We start from the raw sequence: 24,959 nt of genomic DNA, 5'->3' as shown, positions 1-24,959 counted from the left end.
CCGGAACGAACTTACGCGCGCGTCCGCCCGCTCGCCTCCCACAACTCCGGCGAGGGGGCGCCGTCCCATGAGCGTCGGGGCGTTTTCAGCGTCGCGTCCGTCCCTCGCCCTCGCATCTCACGGCGCGCGCGCGCGGCGTCGTCGCGTCCCCCGCGCCTTCGCCTTCGCCGCGTCCGCGTCCTCCGCGTCCTCCGCGTCTTCCGCGTCGGAGGAGGACGGACGACGACGAGACATGATCCTCCTCGGCCTGACCGGGTCCATCGGGATGGGAAAGAGCACGGTGTCTCGAGCGCTGACGGACATGGGGATCCCGGTCATGGACTCGGACGCGGTCGTGCACGAGATGTACGCCCCGAGCGGCGCCGCGGTCGAGCCCATCGACGAGCTGTTCCCCGGCGCGAAGGGCGCGGACGGCGGGATCGATCGCAAAAAACTCGGCGCGCTCGTGCTCGGCGACGACGACGCGATGGTCAAGCTCGAGGCGCTCGTGCACCCGCTCGTGGACGCGGAGCGCGCGCGCTTCCTTCGCGCCGCGGAGGAGGAAGGCCAGAAGCTCGTCGCGTTCGACATCCCGCTGTTGTACGAGAAAGGCTACGAGGGATCCGTCGACGTCGTGATGGTCGTCAGCGCGGACGCGGAGGCGCAACGCGCGCGCGTGCTCGCGCGGCCGGGGATGACGCCGGAGAAGTTCGAGAGCATCCTCGCGCGGCAGGTCCCGGACGAGGAAAAACGGAGACGCGCGGACGTGGTGATCGACACCGGGTGCGCGTTGGAGGAGACGAAAGCCGCGGTGAGGAAGGCGGTCGACGCGTTGACGAGCGGCGAGATCGCGACGAGGAAGACGAAGAGGTGACGCGACTGACGACGAAACGGACTTGCTCTCGTGTTGATATTGAATAGCTACTACACAGGGCGCGATAGGAATAGCCCCACCGACGCCGAGTTGAAATGAATGCGCGCGCGCTCGCGCTCCACCGACGCCGAGTTGAAATGAATGCGCGCGCGCTCGCGCTCTGGGAAACGAAAAGAAAAGCAGGCGGCCGCGGTCGCGCGCGCGGCGGCGGCGGCCGCGACTGGCGGGTCGGCGATTTCGTCAACCTCAGCCCGTCGCTCAGTCCGAGTCTGAGTCCTCGTCCGACTGCTGCAGCCACTCGAGGAACGGCGCGGCTTGCTTACGCACCGCCTCCGCGGTCTTCGAATCGACGCCAAACTTCTTCGCGGACTTGGGGTCGGCGCCCCACTTCAGGATGACGTCCTCCTCCGCGGCGTCGCCGTCGTAGAGCTCCTTCAGGACGACGGCGATCTTCTTAAACTCCGTCGTCGCCGTCTCCGTGACGTACAGTTCGATCGCGCAGAGAAGCGCGAGCTGCAACGCGGGCGCGTCCGCCGCGCACGCCTTCTTCAGGAGACCAATCTTCGCCTTGACTTGCGGCGCGAGCGGCTTCTCGTCGTCGAAGATCGCCTCCACGAGGAAGTGAATCCCGAGCGCGGGGCTGTCCGCGCCGAGCGCGTCCGAGACGAGATACGCCGCCGTCTCCGCGTCGTCGTGCTTCGCCGCGTACGCCCTCACTTTCGCGATGCGCTCGTCCTCTTCCTCCTCAGAAGACTCAGCTGCCGCCGCCTCCGCGGCGGCGGCTTCCTCCGCGAGCCTCTTCGCCTCCAAGGACGCCTTCTTCTCGAGCTCCTCCGTGGCGACTTCGACCATCGCGGCGGAGGCGTCGGTGAGCTGCTCCTTCGCGCGCGCCGCCATCGCCGCCGCGGAAGTGTCCGTCGCCCACACCGTGTCGTCGTCGTCGTCGTCTTCGTCGGACTCCGGCTCCGGCTCGGACGCGGAGTCGCGCTCGGGGGAACCGCCGGCGGGTTTGTCGTCGTCGTCGTCGTCCTTGGACTTTTTGCTCTTGGACTTTTTCTCCTTCTTGTCCTTCTTTTCCTTCTTGTCCTTCTTCTCCGCTTTCCGGCGCTTCTTCTCCTCCTCCGCAGCCTTGTCGAGCGCGGCGCCCTCTTGCTCGCGCTCCATCTCCGCGCGGCGAAGCTGCTTATCCTTCTTGTCCGACTTCTTCTCCGGCGGGTTCTTCAGGATGAACGTCGTGAGCTTGTGCCGCATGTCCACGTCGCTCACGGCGCCGCACGCCTTGCACTTGAGGTGAATCGTGTCCCTCTTCGAGACGTTCACCACCGTCTCCGGGTTGCCGCACGAGAAGCACTGCACGAACCTCTTGATGAAGCCCTCGAGAACGTCCGCGAGCTTAGCGGCGTCGTGCGCGCCGTTCACGATCGCGGTGCCGGTCTTGTCGTTCCAATTGGTCTGCGCGCCGAGCTCGCAGCCGAAATATTTCGTCGTGTACGCGGGCGGCCTCGCGAGCGCCTTCGCGACGTCCACCATGTTCACGACGTTGGTCTTGATCCCGTTCCCGCGGCCTTCGATCTTGCTCTGGATCGCGGGCATCTTGTACCGGTAGAAAGAGTCGCCGGCTGCGGGGGGAACGCGCGAGATGGAGGTGGGAAATCGTCAGCTCGCGCGCGGTGGAGACGCGGGGAAGCGCGCGAGATCTCGCGCGCTCGCGATCGCCGCGGCGAGGAGGAGGATCTGATATTTCTTTCGCCCGAGCGAGGGTAAACCCCAGGCGCGAGGGGGAGGAATCGAGCGAGGAGACGCACCGTTCGCGGCGCCGATGTTGACGATACTCATCGTTCACGAGAGTATTGCTCGGGGATGGTGTAAGGCGATGATGTGCACGACGTCGTCGTAAGCGTTCACGAGCGCCGAGGAGGGCTCCTGCACATAAAACGAGCGGGGTCGTTGCGATTTGCGGTCGCGGGTGCGTCGCGCGAGAGAGTAGGAAATCGACTTCCTAAACCAGCAAAAGAGATCAAAGTCTCTTACATGAGGGCGGGAAGCTCCTCGTGTGCGTGAACGGGCGATGTGAGCCGGCGTTCGTGCGTGCGCGCGTGAATGGCGGTCTCGCGAAACTGGCGGCTCTCGTCGAGCGAAGATTTTCTGGCGTCTGGCGGCCGCGGCTGGCCGATACTAAACCACCGCCTGACGCCACGTCGCCGCAGTCCTCGAGACGCGCGTCCTCGTCACATGAGCGTCGGGGTCTCGTTCGCGCTCCAGAGACTCGTCGCCCGAACCTCCCGCGTCTCCGCCGTAACGCGCGGCGTCGCCTCCTCCGCGCGAAGAGCGTCGCGCGTCGCGATGGCGGGCCCGGACCCGCGCGCGTTGGCACCCGACGGGCCGCAGCGCGCTGCTCGACGTCGCCTCGTCGGCGCCGTGTTCGACATGGACGGCACGCTGACCGTCCCGAACCTGGACTTCCAGGAGATGTACCGCCGCGTCGGGTGCGAGACGAAGGACATCCTATCCGAGATCGACGCGTGGCCCGAGGACCGACGCGCGAGGGCGAACGCGATCATCCACGAGATGGAACAGGAGGCGCTGCGGACGATGAAACGCATGCCGGGCGCGGAGGAGCTCGCGGCGTTCTTCGACGCGCGCGGGATCCCGCGCGGGTTGGTCACCAGGAACGTGCAGAGCTCCGTCGCGCACTTCCACGCGCACGCGTGGAACCTCGCGCCGTTCGCCCCCGCGCTCGCGAGGGACTTCAGGCCGTACAAGCCCGCGCCGGACGCGTTGCTGCACATCAGCGCGGCGTGGGACGTCCACCCGAGCGAGATCGTCATGGTCGGGGACAGCGCGAAGGACGACGTCGTGAGCGGGAACCGCGCGGGGGCGATCACGGTGCTGTTGGACACCGCGGGGAAGTGGAGCGTGGCGACGGGGACCGGGACCGGGACCGGGACCGGGGGGGAGGACGGCGACGGCTGCGGCGGCGGCGAGGAGGAGGACGAGACGCGGTCGGATAACGGCCGGCAAGTCTCAGCGATTTTGGAGGGGGAGATGATTCCGACGCACATCGTCAGGTCGTTGGACGAGATCGCGCCGCTGTTGGAGGCGCACTACGACGTCGTCGCGCCCGCGCCGGTCGCGCGGTGATCGATCGCGTCGGTGGTATATATCGTATCGTATTCGTTATTATTACTGTAGCCTTTCGTCGTCGAAAGTTAAAAAAAATAGTTTGGGCGCGGCGCGTTAGTAGTACTGTAGTTACAGTACCAAGTTACTCCCGCCCGATGCGATGACAGATCAGTCTTTCGCCTGTTTCCGCGTCTTCCCGTACTCGGCCATGAGCTCCTCCTGCACGTCCCGCGTCACCGTCGCGTGCCCCGTGTACTCCATCGTGAACTCCCCTTTCCCTTGCGTCATGCTCCGCAGCTCCGTGCTGTATCCAAACATGTTCTTCAGCGGGACGTCGGCCGTGACGATGACGTCGTCGCCCTCCGACGTGCTGTCTTTGATCGTGCCTTTTCTGCGATTAATGTTCCCGATGACCGTGCCTTGAAACTCGGTCGGGACGGTGATCTCGACGGACATGATCGGCTCCAAAATTTTCGGCGCCGCGCGCTCGTACACCTGACGAAACGCCGCGAGCGCGGCGAGCTTAAACGCCATCTCGCTCGAGTCCACGGCGTGGCTCGCGCCGTCCGTCAACACGACCCTCACGCCCTCGACCGGGTGACCGATGAGCTGACCGGTCTGCGCAGCCTCCTTGAACCCTTTATCGCACGCTAATATGTACGCAGGCGCGATCGCGTTCCCGATGATCCCGTTCTCGAAGACCACGTCGGAGTTCCCCTCCTCGAGCGGCTCGACGTACCCGACGACGCGGCCGTACTGACCGCTGCCGCCGCTCTGTTTCTTGTGCAGGTAGTCAAACTCCGCGCGCTGCGTTATGCACTCGCGGTAGTTCACGCGAGGTTCGCCGACGTCCACCTCGCAGCCGTACTCGCGTTTCATGCGCTCGACGTAAATGTCCAGGTGCAACTCGCCCATGCCGGAGATGATCGTCTGCCCGCTCTCTTCGTCGTTGTGCACCTTAAACGTCGGGTCCTCGCGTTGGAACCTCGACAGCGCCTTCGAGAACTGCGCAGCCTCCCCCCGGGTCTTCGGCGCGACCGCGAGGGACATCACCGGCTCCGGGACTTTCATCGACGTCATAGCGACGTTGGACTTGCCGTCCGTGAACGTGTCGCCGGATTTGCAGTCGACGCCGAACAACGCGACAATCTCGCCCGCTTTCGCGCTCTGGACGTCCTCCATCTCCTCCGAGTGCATGCGCACGAGGCGCGGGACTTTCAACTTCTTCCTGTTGGACGTGTTCACGATCGAACCGCCCTTCGCGATCGTGCCTTGGTAGATGCGCAAGTACGTCAGCTGACCGAACTTCCCTTCCTCGAGCTTAAACGCCAAGCCCACGAGCGGCGCGGACGGGTCAGAGGTGAGCGTCACCTGCTCCTCGTTGTTGCTCAGATCGAGGGCTTCGTTTTGGACTTCGTTCGGGGCGGGGAGGTAGTCCACGACGCCGTCGAGCAGGAGCTGCACGCCCTTGTTCTTGAACGCGCTGCCCATGAACACGGGGGCGAAGTCGCGCGCGATTGTCGCGCGGCGAATAGCCGCCGCGAGCTGCTCCGCGGTGGGGTCCTCGCCCATGAGGAACACCTCGCCGAGCTCCTCGTCGACCTCCGCGACGGCCTCGACGAGCGCCTTGCGCTTCTCCGCGACGAGCGACGCCATGTCTCCGGGGATCTCCTCGATCTTGATGTCGTTCCCGTTGGGCCCATGAAACGTGATGGCTTTCATCTTCACCAAGTCGACGACCCCGGCGTGGTTCTCCTCGAGGCCGATCGGGACCTGCACCGCCGCGGCGTTGAGCCTGAGCTTGTCCTGGACTTGCTTCAAGACTTTGAACGGGTCCGCGCCCGTGCGGTCGCACTTGTTGATGAAACACAGCCGCGGGACTTTATACCGACGCATCTGTCGGTCCACGGTGATGGACTGCGACTGCACGCCGCCGACGCTGCAGAGGACTAAGATGGCGCCGTCGAGGACCCTCAGCGCGCGCTCGACCTCGATCGTGAAGTCGACGTGGCCCGGGGTGTCGATGATGTTGATGTTGCTGTCTTTCCACTTGCAGTACGTCGCCGCGGACTGGATCGTGATACCTTTCTCGCGCTCGAGCTCCATGGAATCCATCTTCGCGCCGACGCCGTCTTTCCCTCGAACTTCGTGTATCGCGGAGATGCGTCCGGTGTAGAACAAGATGCGCTCCGTCAGCGTCGTCTTCCCGCTGTCGATGTGCGCGGAGATGCCGATGTTCCTCGCGAGCGGGTCCGTGCCGTCGGCGTTCAACGCCGGCGCGGCGAGGCGCGCGCGCGTGGAGGAGAAGAACCGCGCGGAGGACGCGATCGGACGCGTCCACTCGTCGCCGATCGTCGGCGGCGCGGCGCCGACGCGCGCGGGTCCCTCGATCGCGCGCGTCAGCGCGGACGCGGCGACGCTTCCTCGAGGCGTCATCGCCGCCGCGCATCGCGCGGCGATCGACGCCGCGCGGCGCGCTCGACCGGACATCGAAACCGGCGCGCGCGGGGCGTGCGTGCGGCGCGGACTGCGCGTCAGTCCCCGGAGGATGACGTTTCGTGGCGTGGCTCGGACGAGCGCGCGAGCAGAGCGAGAGCCGCCCGACTTTTTCGGCGGGCGCGCTTCGATGCCGCGGGCGGGGTGGTCGGTCGACGGAGCGGCGCGGCGCCGCCGTCCACCGCGCGCGCGTCAGGGCGATTTTCTACGCGCGCTGCGGGGTGGTACACATCGGCTCAGGTCGATTCCACGCGCTAGTCTAGACGGAACCCGGGTCGCGGGCGCTCAGCTCTCCAGGGAGGGAAGTCTGGTGTTGTTATTACGAGCGTCGCATCGCTCCTCTTCTCGCTCCGCGCGCTCACCCCCCGTCCGCGTCCTCGCTCTTCATCACGTCTTCGGCTCCTTCGGTTTCTTCCCCCCGCCGAAGAGCCCGCCGAGCCACCCTTTCCTTTTCTCTTTCTCTTTCCCGGCGCCGCCCGCCTCGTGCTGCTTCACGAACTCGACGTACTGCGGCTGCTTCATGAGCGCGTTCGCGTGCGCCGCTTTCGCCATCTCCCCTTCCCTCTTCGCGAGCTCGGGTTTGTAGAACCAGTAGTACCCGATGCCGCCGGCGACGACCCACGCGGCGAGGCCGCCTTCTTTCAGACCGAACGCGGTGTTGAGGAACTTGGTCGCCATCGCGCGATGCCGCCGGCGGGGGCGCGCGCGGTGATGAAGTGGCCGCGCCTCGTTTTCGAAATAATGCGCGCTCGAACACGAACAGATCGATCGTTTTCGTCGAGCGCTCCAAGAGCGAGAGTCGCGCGAGCGCACCACTCGCCCGCGCGCCTTCTCGAAGGCGTCGGCGATCGACTCGTCGCGATAGAGCCCGACCCCGAGCTCGGCGGGTCGACGCCCGCACGGACGCGCGGCGTCGGCGCGGAGGTCGCCTCCGCGGTCGCGGCGCTCTTCGGGTTTCGCACCGACCGGGGTGCCGCGTCGTCGTCGACGGCGCTCGACCCTCCGAAGCGACGCCGAAGGGACGGCGCGACGTACGTCGCCATGGGCACGGACGACGGCGCGAAGGGCGCCGCCGCCGGCGGCTCCAAGGCGTCGACGGGAGGTACGTCCGACGCGAAGGCCGCGGCGAGCGACGACGCGTCGTTAGAGCGCGTCGAGGACAGCGCGGGAGGCAAGGCGCGGTTCGTGCACACGCTCTGGCGCGCGACGTCGCTCGCGAAGATTTACTACTCCGGCGACCACAAAGTCCGCGCGCGGACGTTGCTCGCGGGGATGCTCTTCATGTGCGCGACGACGACCGCGCTCATGGTCGTGTTCTCGTACGTCCAGCGAGACATGATGACCGCGCTGTCGAACAAGGACAAGGAGGGGTTCTACGAGGCCATCTACAAGTACCTCGGCGTCATCGCAATCGCGGCGCCGCTCTTCGCGATGTACCAGTACGTCCAAGACCTCGTCGCGCTGGAGTGGCGGCTGTGGTTGACGCGTCTGCTCGTCCGCGAGTACTTCGGGAACGACGCGTATTTCAAACTGAAAGCGGAGGGGAGCATGGACAACCCGGATCAGCGCATCTGCGACGACACGAGAAACTTCGTCAACGCGTGCAACGCCGTGCTGCTCGCCTTCGTGCAGAAGATCCTCTCCATGGGCGCGTTCTTCGGGGTTTTGTACGGCATCTCCCCAAACTTGCTGTACTTTTGCTTCGCGTACTCGCTGTTCGGGACGATCGTCACGACGAAGTTCTTCGGCGCGCGGTTGATGGGGCTCCATTATCAAGCGTTGCGACGCGAGGCGACGATGCGTTTCGGGTTAGTCCGAGCGCGAGAGCACGCGGAGAGCATCGCGCTGTACCGAGGCGCGAAGCGCGAGGCCGCGAACGCGCGAGCCGCGCTCGCGTCCGTCGCCGCGGTCATGTACCGCAGAGTCGCGTGGATTCGAAACCTCACGCTGTTCACGAACGCGTACGACTTTGCGACGTTTTGTTTGCCGTCGCTCATCATCGCGCCGCGGTATTTCGCCGGCGAGGTTGAGTTCGGGGTCGTAACGCAAGCCGGGTTTGCGTTTCGTACGGTCCAGTCCGCGCTGAACATCATCATCAACAACTTCGAAACACTCAGCGGGTTAGCCGCGGAGACGGATCGTCTCGAGAAGTTGCTCGCGTTGCTCTCGGGGTTGAGCAAACAAGGCGGCGGCGGCGGCGGCGGCGGCGGCGGGTCCGTCGTCGGCGGCGGCGAGCTCGAACTCTCCGTCGCCGGTCAGAAGATCGCCTCCTCCTCCTCCCCCGGTCTCATCAACAGAGTCGAGCGCGTCAGCGATGACCCGAACGAGCTGATGTCGCTCAAGGACGTGTCCGTGCGGACGCCGATAACGGACCGTCTCTTGTGGCGCGGGCTCACGCTCGACCTGAAAGACGGCGACTCCGTCCTCGTCGTCGGTCCGTCCGGGTGCGGGAAATCATCGCTCCTGCGCGTCGTCGCGGGGGTCTGGGACTCCGGGTCCGGGGACGTCGTCGCCCCGCCGAGGGACGACGCGCTGTTCCTCCCGCAGACGCCGTACATGCCCCTCGGGAGCTTGCGCGCGCAGCTGCTGTTCCCGGCGGAAATCGGCGACGCGGACGCCACCGCGACCGCGGCCGAAGAAGTCGAGGCCATCATCTCGGACGCGTCGCTCTTCACGGACGACGACCTCCACGCCGCGTTGGACGTCGCCGGTTTAGGGGACTTACCGAGTCGGTTCGCGAACGAAGGCGGCCTCGACGCGGTCGAGGAGTGGACGGACGTTCTCAGCGCCGGGGAACAACAACGCGTCGCGTTCGCGCGTTTATTCCTCCGACACCCCTCCGTCGCGTTCTTAGACGAGGCCACGAGCGCGCTGGACGAGCGGAACGAGTCGCGGATGTACGCGAGCCTGAAGAAGCACTGCTCCGCGTACGTCAGCGTCGGGCACAGGAGCACGTTGCTCGCGTTTCACTCGCACGTGTTGCGGTTCGTCGCCGCCACCGACGGCGGCGGGTCGTGGGTGTTGGAACGCGCGGAGGAGTACGAGAAGACGCGGTTTGGTGGGGGTGGTCGCGAGAAGGGCGGCGGGAAGGGCGACGGCGACGGCAACGGCTCGTCCTGGGGGTTCGGGGCGTGGTAGAGTGATAGATTTGATCCGTCCACATCGCTAGCGTCAACTGTACACTCGACCCGCCTCCGTCCGTCCGTCCGTCCGTCTCGTCGCTCACTGCGCGACCGCGTATTTCGCGAAATCGCGCACGCACACGCCGAGCTGAAGCTTGATGACCCCCGCGGCTCTGGTCTGCAACCGGAACCGATCCCCCGGGGAGTGAATCACCTCCTCGAACTTCAACCTCGGTCGCCCGCCGACGAAAAACGCGGTGAGCTTCTCGATCCCGCTCCCCTCCGGGACCCACGTCGCGACCTCGACCTCGTGCATCCCGGGCGACGTCGGGACGTGACAGAATCCGTACCCCGCGAGGTCTTTCGCGCCGTGGACGTCGAGGCACCACACCTGGAACCACATCTTCGGCCAGCCGATGAGCGATTTGGTCGCGTAGTGCAGATCCACCGGGTGCGCCCAGACCACCCCGGGCTCGCCGTCGGGGGGATAGTCGCACTGCGTCTGCCCGCCCGCCTCGCCCTCGACGAGGTCCCACATGCTTCCCGCCTCTACGCCCCACTGTTGATTTGATCGATTCGTCGAGGGTGGAGATGGGGGGGGGAGGGTGAGTCGTTCGTTCTGTTGTTGACGCGGAATGAATCTCGCGTCGGGGCGCGCGCGTGGGTGGATTTTTGAACGGTTCAGCGCGGACGCGACGCGCGCGCGGGCGCGCGCGGCGCGGGACGCGAGAAGAACAGGGACGGACCTTGCAGAACAGATTCCTGTCCTCGAAACCGTGCGCCCCCACGATCTCCCCGACGACGTGCAGCTCCGCCATCGTTCTCGCGCGTCCTTCCTCTTCCCTCTTCTCTTCTCTACGCGCCGCGGCGCGCCTTCAATAAAGTGCCGTTGACGCGTCCGCGAGATTTCGACGCGGTTCGCGAAGCCGAGCGACGACGACGGTCGTGCGGTCGGTGACGTGCACGCGCGGGAATGCGAATCCCTCGTGCGCGTGAAGCTCGGGCGCGGGCGTATCGCCGTGCGCGCGTCGCTGTGGGGCGTCGACGCGCCGTTCGCCTCGTCACGCCGTCGAGCGAGATTCAAAAGAAGTCGCCTCCTGTCTGCGCTTCGATAACATTCTTGGTTTTCAGCACGGAGAAACGGTGTTGACATCATCACGACGCCCTTCGACACACTTCGATCTGCGCTCCACGTCGCCGTCGCACGATGCCGGAGCACGTGAAACTCCACCTGTACGACCTCTCCCAAGGCATGGCGGCGATGATGTCCGCGCCGCTGCTCGGGAAACAGATCGACGGCATATGGCACACCGGCGTCGTCGTCTTCGGACGAGAGTACTACTTCGGCGGAGGCATCCAGTGCGGCGCACCCGGAGGGACGCACTTTGGGCGCCCGCTGCGAACGATCGACCTCGGGGAGACGCACATCCCCGAGGACTTGTTCGAAACGTTCTTAATAGAGCTCTCCCCGCGGTTCACGGCGCAGACGTACAACCTGCTGCGGTGGAACTGCAACAACTTCAGCGACGAGATCGCGCACTTTCTCGTCGGCGTCGGGATCCCGCGGCACATCGTCGACCTCCCGAACGAGGTCATGTCCACGCCGTTGGGGCAGCAGCTGATGCCGATGCTGACGATGATGGAGAATCAGATGCGGAACATGAGCGAGAACGGCGCGGCGGGGGGTGGGAACGGCGGCGGGGGTTTCGGGATGTGGGAACCCGCGACGTCCGCGTCGGCGCCGCCGCCGGCGCAGACGGCGACGGTCGAGGAGATCCCGGGACCGTCAGCAGAGGACGCGGTCCCGCGCGGCGCCGCGCCCGCGAGCGCGGAGGAGGCGACCGCCGCGCCGGTGATGTCGGAGGAGGCGAAAGCAGCGTACGCGGCGCAAGAGGCAGAGCTCAAGGAGGAGTTCAAGAAGCTCGTCGCGGGGGGGATGGAGGCCAAGGAGGCGGCGACGACGGCGGTGGCAAACGTGAGGAAGAAGAACGAACGCGAGGCGCGTTTGAAACGGTTCGACCCGCTCGCGAAGAAGTGACGGACGGACGACGTTCGCGCGTACTGTAGATCACCCGCTTCCTTCGCGCGGGGTTTATATCCAGCTAGCAGCGGAGCGCGCTCTAAGGCGCTCGCGTTTTCACTACGTACCTCGAAGGTATCTATCCGTCTATACCAACACCGCCTCCGTCCACGCCGCGCCGTCGCAAAACTGCGCCTGCATCGGCTCCGTCTCGCCGCCGTAGTTTAACCCGCCGCCGAGGCGCCAGTACGACGGCGTGACCGACCCAGTTCGCAGCGTCAACGTCTTCGCGTCTCGAACGTCGATGTCGATGACCTCGTCGCTCGCGGCGATCACGGCTTCGTACGCGACGACGCCGTCCTTCTCGACGACGAACGACGCGCCGCACATCGGGTTTTCATCCGTGCACGCGCCGCACCCGCCGTCCGAGACGTCGTGATACAGCTCCCTCACGATCCCCGGCCTCGCGGTGAACCTCGAGAAGACCATGTCTTTGCTTCGCATCGTCGTCAGATTGAACGTGATCTCCGTCGGTCGCGACGGGTCCGACGAGGGGAGCATCCCGAGGCCGCGGACGACGTCCGACGCGACCCCGCCCTCGACGCAATTCTCCGTCCTCGATCCGAGGACGCTCCGGCACGGCTCCTCTTGGTAAATGTGCAGCTGCGAGACGTTGTAGTTGTCGTACCCGCTGCAGTCTGCGCAGATCGGGTTCAACGTCGTCGTCACGAGCGCCGCCTCGGACGCGTACGCGGGAAACTTGGTGTAACAATCGCCCTTGTCGCCCGTGAGGACGTTCGCCTCGGGGCAGTGCTCCGCGAACGCCTTCGAACCCAAGTCGACGCCCAACATGCAGCTCAGGTGCAGCGGCGACGTTCTTCTCCCGGACGCGTCCAAGGACTTGTCCATCGCCGTGTCCTCGCACGTCGTCGACGCGAGGTACAACTTCCGAAGTTTGCACCCCTCGAACTGGTCGACGTCGTAATTTTCGTCGCATATGCAGTCGCCGGTGACGAAGTTACACCGCCCGTGCCCGGCGCAGTCGTTTTTACAAAACGTGTACTCGCACGCGGTGCCGAAATACCTCGACGCGCAGTAGCACTGCCCGGCGCCGTAGTCGCACGCGCCGTGGCCAGTGCACTCGACTTGCGCTTCACCGAACAGCGACAACAGATGCCGCTCGCGTTGTTCGAGCGCGCGGAGTTCCTGGGGGAAATTCCGCGCGCGTTCGGCCACCCCGCGGCTCGGCGTCGCGTCGCGATAAAACGGATCCATCCCGCGCGCGGCCATGGCGTCCTCCGACGACACAAACTCGACGTACACGACGCCGAACGCGGACGCGGCGACGGAGAACGAATCGCCGGGGATCGAACCCGCGGGAGGGGGGTCGCCGTTCGTCGCGCTCAGTCTCACCTCGGAGACTTTCCACCCCATGGCTTCGTAGAGCGAACGGAAGTACGCCTCGCCGAGGCTCACGTCGACGTTTTCTTTGACGAGGTACCGCTTGTTACACGGCTGCAGCGAGCAGTCCGCGCCAAAGAACGGCTCCACGCACGAGCACTTCCCCGTCCCGCCCGCGCAGTCCGTCTCCCCGGTCTCCTTGTCGTGCACACACACCTGCGACGCGTCGCACGCGCCGCGCCCGGTGCAGTCGTTCGGACACGCGACGGAGGAGCAGTCGCCGCCGCCGTAGCCTTCGTAGCACCGACACACGGGCGGGAACACGGTCGTGTCGCAGCTGCCCTTCCCTTGGCAGTCGTTGTCGCACCTGTACGCGCTCGTGAGGAGCTTCGACTCGAGGGACACGAGCTGCGCGGCGAGACCGCCTTGGTTGTCGCCGCCCGCTCGCGCGGCGTCCGCGGCCATCTCCGCGCTCATCGCCTCCACGGCTTCTCTCCCGTGGTACGGAATCCCATCCGCGGACATGACGCGAATCGCCGCGGTCTTGTGCTCGCCCTCCGCGGGCCACGGCCACTCGTGCGGGATGTCAAGCGTCAGTGTGATGTTCGCGACGTTCGTCGTCACCCTCAACAGGGTCGAGGACGCCTGCCACAGCGCTTCGTACCGCTGCGGAAGCGTCTGGAATTCCTCGTATCGCTTCGCGTACGACGCCGCGCGTTGTGCAATCAGATCGACCAACCCGAGCAAATCCTGGCTCTCCAGCGTGCTGGATATCAAATCGACGTGCGGAAAGTCCGGCGGGTACATCACCGCTTCGTCCACGCGCAGCGAGTCCGGCGCGAGCCTCAACTGCAGCTCGTGCGAGGGATGGTACCCGGTGAACGTGCACGACACCATGCGCCGGGGACTTGGACCAGCACGACGTCGGAATCGTGATGATGATCTCGTCGTCGTTCACGCGTCGCGCGTTCAGGGCCATCTTGCGTCCGGGCGCGAGCGGGAAGAACCCGCCAAATTTGCCCCCGTTGTTCGAAAGCAGCGTCGACGGCGCGGGCTTCGCGTACCACGAGTACGGAAACTCCGGACCGCCTTTCCCCGCTTGCTGCCAGACGATGTCCGTCCCTCGCGGCGCGGAGGAGCCCATGTAATCCTGGAGCTGCGCGACCCACCCTTCCGCGTCGCCGCCGAGCAGACCGGGCTGTCCCGCCCGCGTGCGCGTGACGCGCTGCTGCTGCGCTTTGACTTCGGCCTCCAGCGCGGCGATGAGATCGCCTTGCTCGGACTCCATCCCCGCGTCCTTCACGGCTTTGATGAGCAAACGCGACTCCGCCGGGTCGACGCGCGTCTCCTGCAGCATGTTCGATAGAAGCGTGCGCAGCGCCGAAGACGCGGGGTCCCTTCCCGTGGAGGGCAGCACGGACGAGTCCACCGCGCCCTGCGCCATCGCTTTCAGCGCCCCCGCGGCTTCCAAGTGATACTGCGACAGCTGCGCGCTGTTCCGCATGATCGTGATCTCCCTCGACGTCGGCCAGTGAAACGACTTGTCGTTCGACAGCAGCGGCGACGGGTTCGCGATGACGTGCACGATGAAGTCCTGATACACGACGAACGTGTAGTCGCTCACGGCTAGTCGCACGCGATGGAACCCGCCCTCGCGGCATCGGTCCACCGCGGGGTGCCACTTGTCGCTCCTGCAGTTCACGTCCCCTCTGAGCGGCGTCCCGGAGATGACTTGCGTCGCGGGGTCGAAGCGCATGAACGCGGGCAAAATCTCCGCGGTGAAGAACAGCTCGTCCCCGACGTCGTCGTCCGCGGCGGCGGCTTTATACCTATACTGACTGTCCTCCTGCGCGGTCGTGACCGGCGTGGATATCCAGTACGGCGCGTCGAGGTACGTGAACCCTCTCTTCGGGACACCCGCCTCGAGCGACGCCTCCCCGAGCGTGCACGGCGAAAACGGGTACGACACCGACTCGTCCCCGCAGTGCCCGGCTTGGTGCCCGCCGAAAGGGCCTTGCTGTAAGATGCGGTCGTAATCCCCGATGACGACGGAGACGGTGACCCCCGCGCCGTCCCCGGGCGGGGTCACGCACGACAACGACCCCGTCTGCGTCATCCCCAGCGACGTGCACTCCTTGTCGCCGATGAAGACGACGATGCCGTCCGCGGAGTTGCCAAAGTTCTTCCCCACAATCTCGATCTCGGTCCCTCCCGCTCTCGGGCCACCGATCGGGGTCACGGACTCGATCTGGATCCACGCCGCGGGGACGACGAACGTGTCCACGGACGCCCAGCCCCAGTCTCCGGCGCGGTAGTCATAAATGTCGAGCGTGAACTTCTCCCCGCGCATCGCCGCGAGCTCGTCCGCGCCCCATCCGAGCGTCTCCCAGTGCCTCCGCGCGCGGATGGGTTTCACCTGCATGCGGCTTCCGTCGGATAGACGCGTGAGCGCGACGCCTAAGATCCCCTCGCCGTTCGACGCGAGCGGGAACGTGGACTTTGGCATGTCCGGCACCGTGCTGTCGCCGCCGTTGGCTTCGAACGTCAAGTCGCCGATGCCCAAGACGAACGGCACGGACCGGACGTGCAACAGACCGTGCGTCAAGTTCCGCTTATCCCACGGGTACGCGCTGCAGAGCTGGTACACGCCGCTGTGCGGGTGCAAGTAGCAGTGCTTCTTCACGACGAAATTTGGCATCCCCGAGGACACGAGCATCCAGTTTGGAAAAAACGTCCCCTCTTCGAACCCCCACTGCAACGGCGCGCTGTCGTACCACCTCTGGTAGTACGGATCTAACCGGTCGCGCCACTCCGCCGCCGGCAGCCGCATCCCTTGCGTCGCGTACCCCAAGTTTTCCGCGACGTTCGCCTCCGGCGGCGTCCGCACGCCCCCGAGCGCGGGGAGGCGGTAGCACTCGTATCCCATCTGTTGATTCTCCTCGTACGACAGCTTGTAGTCGCACCCTTCGTCGGACAACGGCTCGTCCGGCGGGCCCAGCGAGCTCCCTCGGTACGCGTACTGCTGCGGCCCGAACCCCGGGGACCCGGTCTCACCGTACGGCGACCCGGGCGGGAGGTCGTTCGTGCATCCGACCTCGCGTTGCGGCGTGCGCTCGAGGTTCGGACCGCACCGACGCAACGCGTTGCTGTACAGCTGCGCCTCTTTCGTGCCGAGGCCGGGGAACTCGTTGTTGTACCCCAGGCCCGTGTCTATTTGGTCTTTCCCCTGCGGAGGAAGGGTGACGAGACGAGAGGCGTCAGCGCGCGCGAGGGATGGATGATGGACGGAGTGGGGAGACGCGACGAGGGGGGTCTCCGATGAACGCCGATGAAGGAACGCTGATAAACACCACGTGTCGAGAAAGGTCCGAACGCGCGCGCACCTTGTCCATCCCCGCGCTCGAGCGGTCCTTCATGAGCTGATACCAACCCGTCTGCTCCCACTTCAAGAACTTGCTGTCCACGGGTGTGCCCGCGGCGTCCAGGTCGCCGGTGTACTGCTGGACGTACTCCAGGACCTCGTCGTCCCAGAGTTCTTGAAGATTCCACGCCGCGCGCGCGCGCGGGAGGCGCGCGAGGACGACGGTCGCGAGCGCGAGGAGAAACGCCATCGCGTCGCGGGGGCGTCGCCGTGCCCGCGCCGCGCGTGTTATGCGCGGCGTGCGCATGATCGACAGCGCCCGTCCTCTCCCCCGAGGCGCCGTCTCAATGGCGGTTTGCCCCGCGGCCCCTCGCGAGCAACAACGGCTCGTCCGATGAGTCACACAGTGTAAGTGCCGAATTTGCCATTGCCGTTGACGCCGCGGCGGCCCGCCGTCCCGGCCGAAATGGGGATGGCGAATTTGGACCTGGACTACGACCTCGCGTCCGCGACGCTGAGAGCGCGGAGGGCGCCGGGGTGCAGCGAGCGATGCGCGGCGACGGTGTACACGACGCTCTCGCAGCTGGGCCTGGACAAGGGAACGTCTCTCGACGTGAACCGCAGGGCGATGAAGCAAGCGTCCGCGGCGGTGATGCCGCCGCCGATAACGACCGCGACGCTCGCGCGAAATCGCGACAGTTCTACTACGAGCGTCGACGCCCGCGCGTCCGGTGCGAGCGCGAAACCCGGGAAGGCGGTCCCGCCGCCGTCGATGCTGTTCAAACCCCCGGTCTCGAAACTCGCGTCGGAGGAAGGGTGGCAGCGAAAGCTGCACAACGAGATCGTTCGACTCTCCGTGGACCCGGCGGCGATGAAAGACCTCGACGACGCGGTGAACGCGGACAAGCGGAACGCCGCGGCGGCGTTGAACGCGAGGCGCGCGAACGTCACGAACTTTCTCACCGCGCATCGCGACTCCTTTCGCGACGGCGCCGCCGGAGGATTCGACGCCAAGTCGCGAGCGCGGGCGTCGGCGAATCGCGCCGCGGAGCGCGACCGACGCGGCGAGCTGTGCCGCGCGCGAAAGGACGCGATCTCGAGGGAGAGAGCGAATCGAGAGACGAGCTACGAGGCGAACGCGAGGTTGAGAGAAGCCGCGGCCGCGGCGAGGGAAGCGCGGGAGCGGAAACGCCGGAGCGGCTTGGTGAAAATTCTCGTCCGCGCGCGTTGGCGACGCGCCGCGAGAGGCGCGCTTGAGAACAAGGAGATGTTCACGAACCCGGACTTCGCGGAGCACCTCGCCGCGGCGAGGGTGATTCAGCGGTGCTGGCGCGGCGCCGTCGCGCGCAAGAAGGTGAAGAAGTTCGTGAAGGCGGTGATGTTGATTCAACCGAGAGTGAAACTTTGGGCGCATCTGAAGCGAAGAAGAGACGCGGCGACGCACATCCTGAGGTTCTTGGAGACCGTCGCCGCGGGCACGGAGATCGTGCGACGGCTGCATCAGCTCCGTCGCGCGTGCCTCACGATTCAAGCGCACTACCGCTGCGCGTTCATGAAGACACCGGACCTCGAGAACGCGTTCATTCACCACTGGAACTGCTACGAGCGGTGGGTCCACACGATTCGTTCCGCGAAGGCGAAGCGGAAAGTCGGGAAAGCGCAGTCGCGTCTCCGCGCGTTTAAGATGTCGAACCTGAAGCACTTCGACGAGCTCGACTCGCGAGAGATGATGCCCACGGAGATCAAGCGCGATTTAGTTAAAAAATTCCTGCGCGCGAGACGCGAGCGACGCGTCAGGGACTACGACGCGTACAAGATCGAACTCGACGATTGGAAAGCGAACTCGCACCGAGAAGCGCAGATGGAGATGGCGAGGGCGGTGCTTCGAGGCCAGCACGTGTCCTTGGAGGCGATGAAAGAGGCGATCAAGAGCGCGAAGCCGAAGATGCGTTGGCGGCGGTGGCTGATGTCCACGGAGGAGCTCGCGGTGATACACGCGGAGGGGGAGAAAGCCTGGGAGCTTCACAAGAAATTCGAGGAGATCACGATTGGGAAGCTGGACGTCCTCGTCAGAGCGGCGCGATTCTCGTCGTGAGTATCACGCCGTACCGTACGACGTACCGTTCGTTCATTAAAATTTAGTTAGTGAGTTAATAATAATAACGTTTATTAGTAGTAGCTAATGAATCCCAGGCGAGTCGAATCGAGGCGGCTCCGGGTGCGTATCCGTGATCGCCTCCGGCGGCGGCGGTCCCGATAACGGGCTCGAGCGCTGCTGCGCCCGCGCCGCCGCCGCGGCTTCAGAATTCCGCCGATGCTGCTGCGTGATCCCCACGAATTTCGCTCGCCCGCCGTCCGTCTCGACGCCGTGGTGATAGTGCGCGAGACCCTCCCGCGCCGCGAGCTTGTGAAATTCGAGCATAAACTTCCCCGCGTCTTCGCCTCGAAACGGCGGCAGCTCGACGATGGTCCCGTCGTCTCTCCCGTCGTCGTCCGCGGCGGCGTCGACCGCGCCGGGGCCGACGTCGATCTGGAACTTCACCTCAGAGTCCGCGCGAATCCCCCTGGGCGCGTCGTCGCCGTCGTCGTCGCCGTCGTGCCCTCGCGGGGACGGCGGTCCGTCCGGGTACGCCACCCCCGCGTATCGCAACGGTCGCACGCGACTCGCTTGATCCGCGGGAAGGAACCTCAACCACTCCGCCTCGTACCGCTGCTTCATCGTGATCGGCTGCTCGCTCTCGGTCTTCTTCAGCGTCGCCTCTGCGATCGCGTCGGGGCTCACGACGCCGTTCACGCCCGCCGCGGTCACGCTCGCGACGGCGCGTCGTCCCGCGTCCTCGCGCTCTTTGGCGAAAACCTTCTTCTCCTCGCGTTTCGCGGCGGCGTCCGCGGCTCTCGCGCCGTCTCCCGCGAGCGTCTTCCACGCCTCCATTCTCGTCGCCGTGCGCAGGCGGAGAACGCCCGCGTTCCTCTCGTCCGCGCCGATGTCGGTCTCGTCGTACTCGTCGTCGTCGTCGCGCGCGATCGATGGTACCGCGGTCGTTTCGGTCTCGGTTTTCACCGTCGCCGTCGTCGACTCGGGTTTTATCGCCGTCGTCGCCGCCGTCGCCGCCGCCGCCGTCGCCGTCGCGTCGATCGCGTCCCCCCACACCGTCCGTCCGTTCAGAGGGTCCGCGTACGGTTTCTCCTCCGCGTCTCCGGTGGACGCCCACAGCGCGCCCGTGTCGGACGCCCACGTCGCGGCGTCTTCGCCGTCCTCCGCGCGAGCGGCGCTCTCGAGCGCCGCCGCGGACGGCGGCGGCGGCGGGGACTCCAGCGCCGGCGCCGCGGCGAGCCACCGCTGGACGTTCGGTTTCTCCCCACACAACGACAAGGGTTCCTCCGCGCTCGGCGCGCGCGGCGGCGTCCGCGTCCGCGTCGACCAGAGCAACGTCGCGGGGACGCCGCCGAACGGCGCGGCGGCGTGGTACGCCGCCGCGTGCGCGCGTCGTCGCTCCGCCGCGACTCTCAGGGACGGGTCCAAACACAGCGGCGCGGACGTCGCTTTTAACAACGCGCCCTCGACGGCGAACCGCCTCGCGAGCTGCGCCGCGTGCGCCGCCGCGGCGTCCGCGTCCGTGAGTTTCTTCTTCTTCATCATCATCCCGAGCGCGCTCTTCTCGCGCGTCGCGCCGCCGCCGCCGCCGCCGCCGCCGCCGCCGCCGTCGTCGTCGACGCGTCGGTACCCCGCCCCGTCCGCCGGCGCCGCGACGTCCAACTGCCCGCAAATCTCCTCCGCGTCCGCGGCCACCGTCGCGCTCGTGGAGTGCAACACCGCGACGCGCCACTTACACGTCGCCCGCCCCCCTCTCGTCGTCGCGACGGCGGCGCCGAGGGCGACCTCGCCTGGGACGCCGCACGCGCGGTAGTCGTGCACCTCCGCCAACGCCGCGCCGTCGACGTATCGCAGCGGGAGGCCGTCGAGCAGCGCGCGCGGGAGCCGCCCGGCGTCGATCGCCTGCAGAAGCGCCCTCGAGCTGCGATCGTACGGGTGAACAATCGCGCGCTCGCCGATCGTCGCGAGCGCGTCGCGGAACGGCGGCGGCGGCGTCGCGACGTCCGGTCGCGGTTTTCCGAGCGCGAATCCGTGCGGCAGGAGCGTCAGGACGAAAGACACGGGGAGCCCCGCGAGGAGCGCGCGCGGGACCTCCGCGGGTTTGAATCCTCGCGGAGGGTCCAGGACGCGGCGGCGCGAGAGCGCGTCTCGGAGCTCGGACGGGTTCGACGGCCACCGCGGCGTGGGGGGAAGCGCGGACGCGTCGTCGTCGGTCCGTCCGGATGGTGGCCTTCTCGCGATCATCTCGGCGTCGTCGTTCGCGTCGACCGCGCGCGCGTCGCGAGCGGTCGCCGGTCGCGCGTCCGCGCTCGGTCCCGCGCCCTCGCTCGATCGCCGCCGCGTCGCGTCGTCCTCGTCCTCCGCGATCGGCGTCGAACTCGGCGTCGGCGCGGACGCGGGCGCGTCCAATCGTCGTCGCTTCGCGTCGACCGGGTCCTCGGGACGCGCGATCGTCGCGACATGCGCATCCATCGACGGCGATCCGCCGCGAGCGGTCGCGGGACCGCTCCCGGCGTCGTTTTCCATCTTCGCGAAGTGTACGCCGCTACGTCGCGCGCATCGCGATCGTCCTTCGAATCCGCGTGCGTCGATCCGTCGCGCGTGCGCTCCCGCGGGCGCCCGAGCGCGCGCGAGTCACTGGCGCCTTCGTTCTTGGCTTGGAGCGCGCTGGCGTTTCGGTCGGGCGACTACAGGTACGAATAAGTGAGGAAGCAATTTCGCGCGGCGGCGACGCGCGCGGACGCTCCGCGTTTCGTACGCGTCGTGTGCGCGCTGTCTGCGCGCGTGATGGCTAACCTTACGAACGTTTCGGACGTCGAGATAGATTCGTGTAGTATTCGCGCCGCCTACGTGCACAGCGCGCGTCGAGTCGGAGGTCGTCTCTACCGTTTGTCCGCCTCCGTGAGAAGTTCCGCGTACTCTCCCAACAACCTCTGCGACCCGCGGTTCTGCGCCAACGCCGGGAACACAACCTCGCGCAGAAGGTCGCGCTTCTTCAGACCGCCAGCCACGGACGCGACCCACGCGCCGTCGCCGCCCGGCGCGTCGTCGTCCCCCGGCGTCGCCGGCCCGTCCGGCTCGCCGTCCGCGCCGCCGCCGCCGCCGCCGCCGCTCAGCGGCCCGAGCATGGACACGCACAGCTCCCGCAGCGGCCCGACAGCCTGGTCCTCCGCGCCCTCCGCGGCGAGGTGCCGGACGTACGCCTTCAGCCACGACCGGTACTCCGCGGACGACCCGAGGATGTCCGCGGACGCCATCAAGCACTCGAGGTGCCGTCCCGTCTCTCGTCGCGGCGCGGGCGCGCCGCCGCTCAGCAACGCGCTCGGACCCATCCCGATGGACGCCCTCGCGGCGGCCATCTGCAGCGCGTGAAGCTCCCCGCCCGCGGCCCCGGGCATGCGCAGGCGCGTCGTGAACTCGCTCCTCGGGAACGAGTGGTCCGCGACGCGCGCCCACGACTTCAACTTGCCGTGGAACACGTACGAGTGCCCGTCCGCGAATTGCGCGATCGGGGAGCCGCACTTTGCGAGCCGCACGCCGATCATCGGCGGCGCCGGCGGCGCTCTCGGGCCCGTGAGCAGCGGCGCCACGGACTCCCTCGCGACCTCGCGCTCCTCCCCTGGAACGCCGAGCTCCCACACGAGGAGCGTGCACTCGCTGAAGACGGCGACGAGGCGCCCGGCGGCGGCGGAGACGAACGCGGCTTTGCCGGGCAAGACGAGCGGCGGCATCGCGCGTCGTCCCGCGGGCGTGTACAGCTGCACGGTGCCATTCTCGAAGAACGCGGCCGCGAACTTTGGCGATCCCACGAGGTGCGTCGCGCGCGATTCCGCGCAGCGATCCGTCCACCGCACGACCCCCGCGGCGCTGCAGATTAAGTCGCAGTGCCGCTCGCCGTTTTTCGCTTCCAACATCACGGGCGCGTCCGCCGCGCCGAGGGAGTCCTCCCCGACGGTCGCGCCGTCCGCCGCCGCGGCCGCGAACGGATCCCTCGCGTCTCTCCCGGACTCGAGCTGGCAGTGCAGCGTGATCGGAATCGCGCGCGTGGGTAACGACGCCGCGCCGGCGTGTCCTCCGGGCGCGAGCATCATCACGGGCGGGCCGTATCCGCCCCCCCCGCGCGAGTCCCCGGCGCCCCTCGAGTGCTCGTGCGACGTCATCATCCGTTTGTTCGGGTTATCGAACCCGTTGACGCCGCCCATCGCTGTCGGCTCTAACCTCCGCTTCAGCGCTGAAGACCCGCCCATCGCGGGCGGGGATCCCATCCCTGATAACGCGCCGTTCGTCGTCGCGGGCGTGATGCGTCGCGCGCCGCCCGCGGGGGCGGGGGCGGCGCCGCCGCCCTGCGGCACCGGCATGATCCTCCGCCTCCCGTCGCTCCCTCTCGTCTCGAGCTGAATCTCAGACGTCGGCGGGCCCGCGGGCGCGGGGACCGGCGCGGACGGCGACGGCGCGAGGTTGCTATTCGTCGCGGGGCCTCCGAGCGCGGTCGGCGCGATGCGCTTCGGCGCCTTCCCGCTCGCTGCGCCGTTCGTCGCCGGCGCCGGGACCGGCGCTTTCGTCGCGGGCGGCAGCGCCTTCGTCGGCGTCGCCGCTTGCTCGTACTGCAACAAGCTCGGGTCCTCCAATATCGGCCCGCGTTTGCGCAAGTCCCCGTACTCTTTGTTCAAAAACGCGCGCGTGTCCGCGTCGCTCATCGCCACGCCGAGTTCCGCCTCGTCGAACGTGAACACCGCGATGGTGCCATCCGTGCTGCACGCGATGAGCGAGTACCCATCGGGGGACCAGCACGTGTCCACGACGGACTGCGTGAACATCGTCTTCACGATGCACACCGGCTTCGGTCGGTTCGTCGCCCAGACGGTCATCTTGCAGTCCTGAGATCCGCACGCGATGACCGTGTGCGGCGGTTTCTTCTTCCCCGCCGCCGCGTCCTCGCCGCCAGGTTTGAACAGAGACGGGGAGAACCTCACGGTCACGACCGGGCCTTTGTGTCCGACGAAGTCGAACTTGCTCCCCCAGTCGCCTCTTTCGAGCACCGAGGCGGTGTGACTCGGTTTTTTGTACGAGTTGCACGTCGTCACGGCCTTGCCGTCGGGGGACCAACACAGCCTCAGGGAAAACGTCGCGCCCATGGAGGACTGGTACGGCTCCGTGACCTTCGACACGATGCTCCAGTCGTCGACTCTCCAGATGATGCAGCACTTGTCGTCCGCCTGGGACGCGAGAAACTTCCCGATCGGGTCCCACGCGACGCCTTTCACGAACGAGTTGTGCCCTTTCAGGGTCTTCACCCTCTGCCCGGTGACGGGATCCCAGACGATCACCAAATTATCGAGCGAGCACGACGCGAGCATCGAGTCGTCCGGCGCCCACGCGATGTCGATCACGTCCGAGACGTGGCCTTTCAGGTTCTTCACGTTGACCCAGTTCTCCACGTTAGGTTCGTCGCTGCTCCCGAACGCGGCGCGACCGGGGCCGGGGCGCTTCTCGTACAGGAACACTTGCGTGTCCGTGGACCCGGACGCGAGGAATCGGCCGTTTCGGCTGAATCGCACGCAGTTCACCGTGTTGAAGTGGTCCGAGAGCGTCGCGAGGATCTTCGGGACGTTCGGGTCGCCCTCGACGTCGCGACTCTTCACCGCGCTGAGGTTCCAGACTTTGACTTTCTGGTCCCCGCCCGCGGTCGCCATGCGCGAGCCATCGGGGTGACAATCGACGCTGAAAATTGGGGCGCCGTCGCTGTGCTTCACGAAATCGGGCTTGTAGATGAGCACCATGACGTCTCCGCGCGCGCTCGCGTGCGCCCTGGGTTTACTCTCCCTTCGCGCGGAAGCGCCGCGGGAGGGGAACGGATCGACGACGCGAGGGAGACGCGCGCGGTCCGACGCCGGATCCGTGCGTGCTCGCGCGTGCGAAGTGACGATCCCGCGCGCGGATCCCCGCCCGAGTCTCCCGCCCGATTCGAATCGAGAATTCCGCGCGCTTTCCAATGTTTCAAACGCGACCGCCGCCGCCTGGCTGGACCACTTGGTCGCCCGACCGCGCGAAACCGCGACTGCGACTGCAGCGCGCTCGGAAAATTTTCGCGTCCGCCCGCGTTTCGGTCGCGAGCGGTCGGGCGCCGCTTGTTACTTCTCGCGGCGCCGCCGCGCGACGAGCGCGCGACGCTCTCGAGGGCGTCGGACGCGTCATGGCTTCGAGTCGCGCCGCGCCGTGCGCCGCGGCGTGCCACCGCGTCGCGAGATCCCGCGCGCGGACCGCGCGCGCGACGTCGCTTCCGCGGGCGGGGGGATTCCCGAGAAGTAGGCACCGCGCGGGCGATTCAGACTCGTCGCTCGACGTCAAGCGCGGCGGGTTCATGGGCGAGGAGCTCGCGTCGGACGACGACGCCGCGATCGACCTCGACGCGGACGACGCGGAGGCGGCGGACGCTGACGCGGAGCCGCCGTTAGAAGGTGCGCGACGCGTCGACGCGGCGACCGTCC

The 24,959-nt window shown here is 66.9% G+C and overlaps 11 protein-coding genes across 11 annotated transcripts; 4 read left to right on the top strand and 7 right to left on the bottom strand.

The window, feature by feature from the left end:
- Positions 1–232: 232 nt before the first annotated feature.
- MICPUCDRAFT_16515 (uncharacterized protein) lies at positions 233–853 on the top strand (the record flags this gene model as incomplete). Its single annotated transcript, XM_003058188.1, has 1 exon — positions 233–853. The coding sequence occupies one exon, from the start codon at positions 233–235 to the stop codon at positions 851–853; it is 621 nt and encodes a 206-aa protein (XP_003058234.1).
- A 1,206-nt stretch (positions 854–2,059) lies between these two features.
- On the bottom strand, positions 2,060–2,476 carry MICPUCDRAFT_8501 (uncharacterized protein; the record flags this gene model as incomplete). The annotated part of the gene is made up of 1 exon (XM_003057813.1): positions 2,060–2,476. A coding segment is annotated over one exon (417 nt), but the record flags the coding sequence as incomplete, so codon positions are not given.
- Positions 2,477–3,247: 771 nt separating this feature from the next.
- MICPUCDRAFT_6785 (uncharacterized protein) lies at positions 3,248–3,766 on the top strand (the record flags this gene model as incomplete). Its single annotated transcript, XM_003058187.1, has 1 exon — positions 3,248–3,766. A coding segment is annotated over one exon (519 nt), but the record flags the coding sequence as incomplete, so codon positions are not given.
- Positions 3,767–4,015: 249 nt separating this feature from the next.
- Positions 4,016–6,412, bottom strand: MICPUCDRAFT_33156 (uncharacterized protein; the record flags this gene model as incomplete). Its single annotated transcript, XM_003057812.1, has 1 exon — positions 4,016–6,412. The coding sequence occupies one exon, from the start codon at positions 6,410–6,412 to the stop codon at positions 4,145–4,147; it is 2,268 nt and encodes a 755-aa protein (XP_003057858.1). The 3' UTR covers positions 4,016–4,144.
- A 447-nt stretch (positions 6,413–6,859) lies between these two features.
- Positions 6,860–7,150, bottom strand: MICPUCDRAFT_57502 (uncharacterized protein; the record flags this gene model as incomplete). The annotated part of the gene is made up of 1 exon (XM_003057811.1): positions 6,860–7,150. The coding sequence occupies one exon, from the start codon at positions 7,148–7,150 to the stop codon at positions 6,860–6,862; it is 291 nt and encodes a 96-aa protein (XP_003057857.1).
- Positions 7,151–7,513: 363 nt separating this feature from the next.
- On the top strand, positions 7,514–9,610 carry MICPUCDRAFT_15978 (ATP-binding cassette superfamily; the record flags this gene model as incomplete). Its single annotated transcript, XM_003058186.1, is given in 3 exon segments — positions 7,514–8,643; positions 8,735–8,770; positions 8,785–9,610. The coding sequence occupies 3 exon segments, from the start codon at positions 7,514–7,516 to the stop codon at positions 9,608–9,610; spliced, it is 1,992 nt and encodes a 663-aa protein (XP_003058232.1).
- On the bottom strand, positions 9,609–10,412 carry MICPUCDRAFT_26511 (uncharacterized protein; the record flags this gene model as incomplete). Its single annotated transcript, XM_003057810.1, has 2 exons — positions 9,609–10,153; positions 10,341–10,412. The coding sequence occupies 2 exons, from the start codon at positions 10,410–10,412 to the stop codon at positions 9,695–9,697; spliced, it is 531 nt and encodes a 176-aa protein (XP_003057856.1). The 3' UTR covers positions 9,609–9,694.
- A 401-nt stretch (positions 10,413–10,813) lies between these two features.
- Positions 10,814–11,251, top strand: MICPUCDRAFT_6452 (uncharacterized protein; the record flags this gene model as incomplete). Its single annotated transcript, XM_003058185.1, has 1 exon — positions 10,814–11,251. A coding segment is annotated over one exon (438 nt), but the record flags the coding sequence as incomplete, so codon positions are not given.
- A 1,383-nt stretch (positions 11,252–12,634) lies between these two features.
- On the bottom strand, positions 12,635–12,889 carry MICPUCDRAFT_16180 (uncharacterized protein; the record flags this gene model as incomplete). The annotated part of the gene is made up of 1 exon (XM_003057809.1): positions 12,635–12,889. A coding segment is annotated over one exon (255 nt), but the record flags the coding sequence as incomplete, so codon positions are not given.
- Positions 12,890–14,524: 1,635 nt separating this feature from the next.
- MICPUCDRAFT_67563 (uncharacterized protein) lies at positions 14,525–17,346 on the bottom strand (the record flags this gene model as incomplete). Its single annotated transcript, XM_003057808.1, has 2 exons — positions 14,525–16,241; positions 16,399–17,346. Coding segments are annotated over 2 exons (2,665 nt in total), but the record flags the coding sequence as incomplete, so codon positions are not given.
- A 1,209-nt stretch (positions 17,347–18,555) lies between these two features.
- On the bottom strand, positions 18,556–24,382 carry MICPUCDRAFT_47127 (uncharacterized protein; the record flags this gene model as incomplete). Its single annotated transcript, XM_003057807.1, has 2 exons — positions 21,358–24,382; positions 18,556–21,016 (listed from the first exon to the last, which is right to left on the bottom strand). Exons 1-2 carry the CDS (start codon positions 24,249–24,251, stop codon positions 18,556–18,558), a joined length of 5,355 nt encoding a protein of 1,784 aa, XP_003057853.1. The 5' UTR covers positions 24,252–24,382.
- Positions 24,383–24,959: the final 577 nt, after the last annotated feature.

The sequence above is a fragment of the Micromonas pusilla genome, assembly GCF_000151265.4.
Source record: "Micromonas pusilla CCMP1545 genomic scaffold MICPUCscaffold_4, whole genome shotgun sequence".
Classification (NCBI taxonomy): Eukaryota; Viridiplantae; Chlorophyta; class Mamiellophyceae; order Mamiellales; family Mamiellaceae; genus Micromonas; species Micromonas pusilla.
The sequence above is the reverse complement of the archived record's forward strand: the minus strand, read 5'-3'. Positions and strand labels throughout refer to the sequence as shown.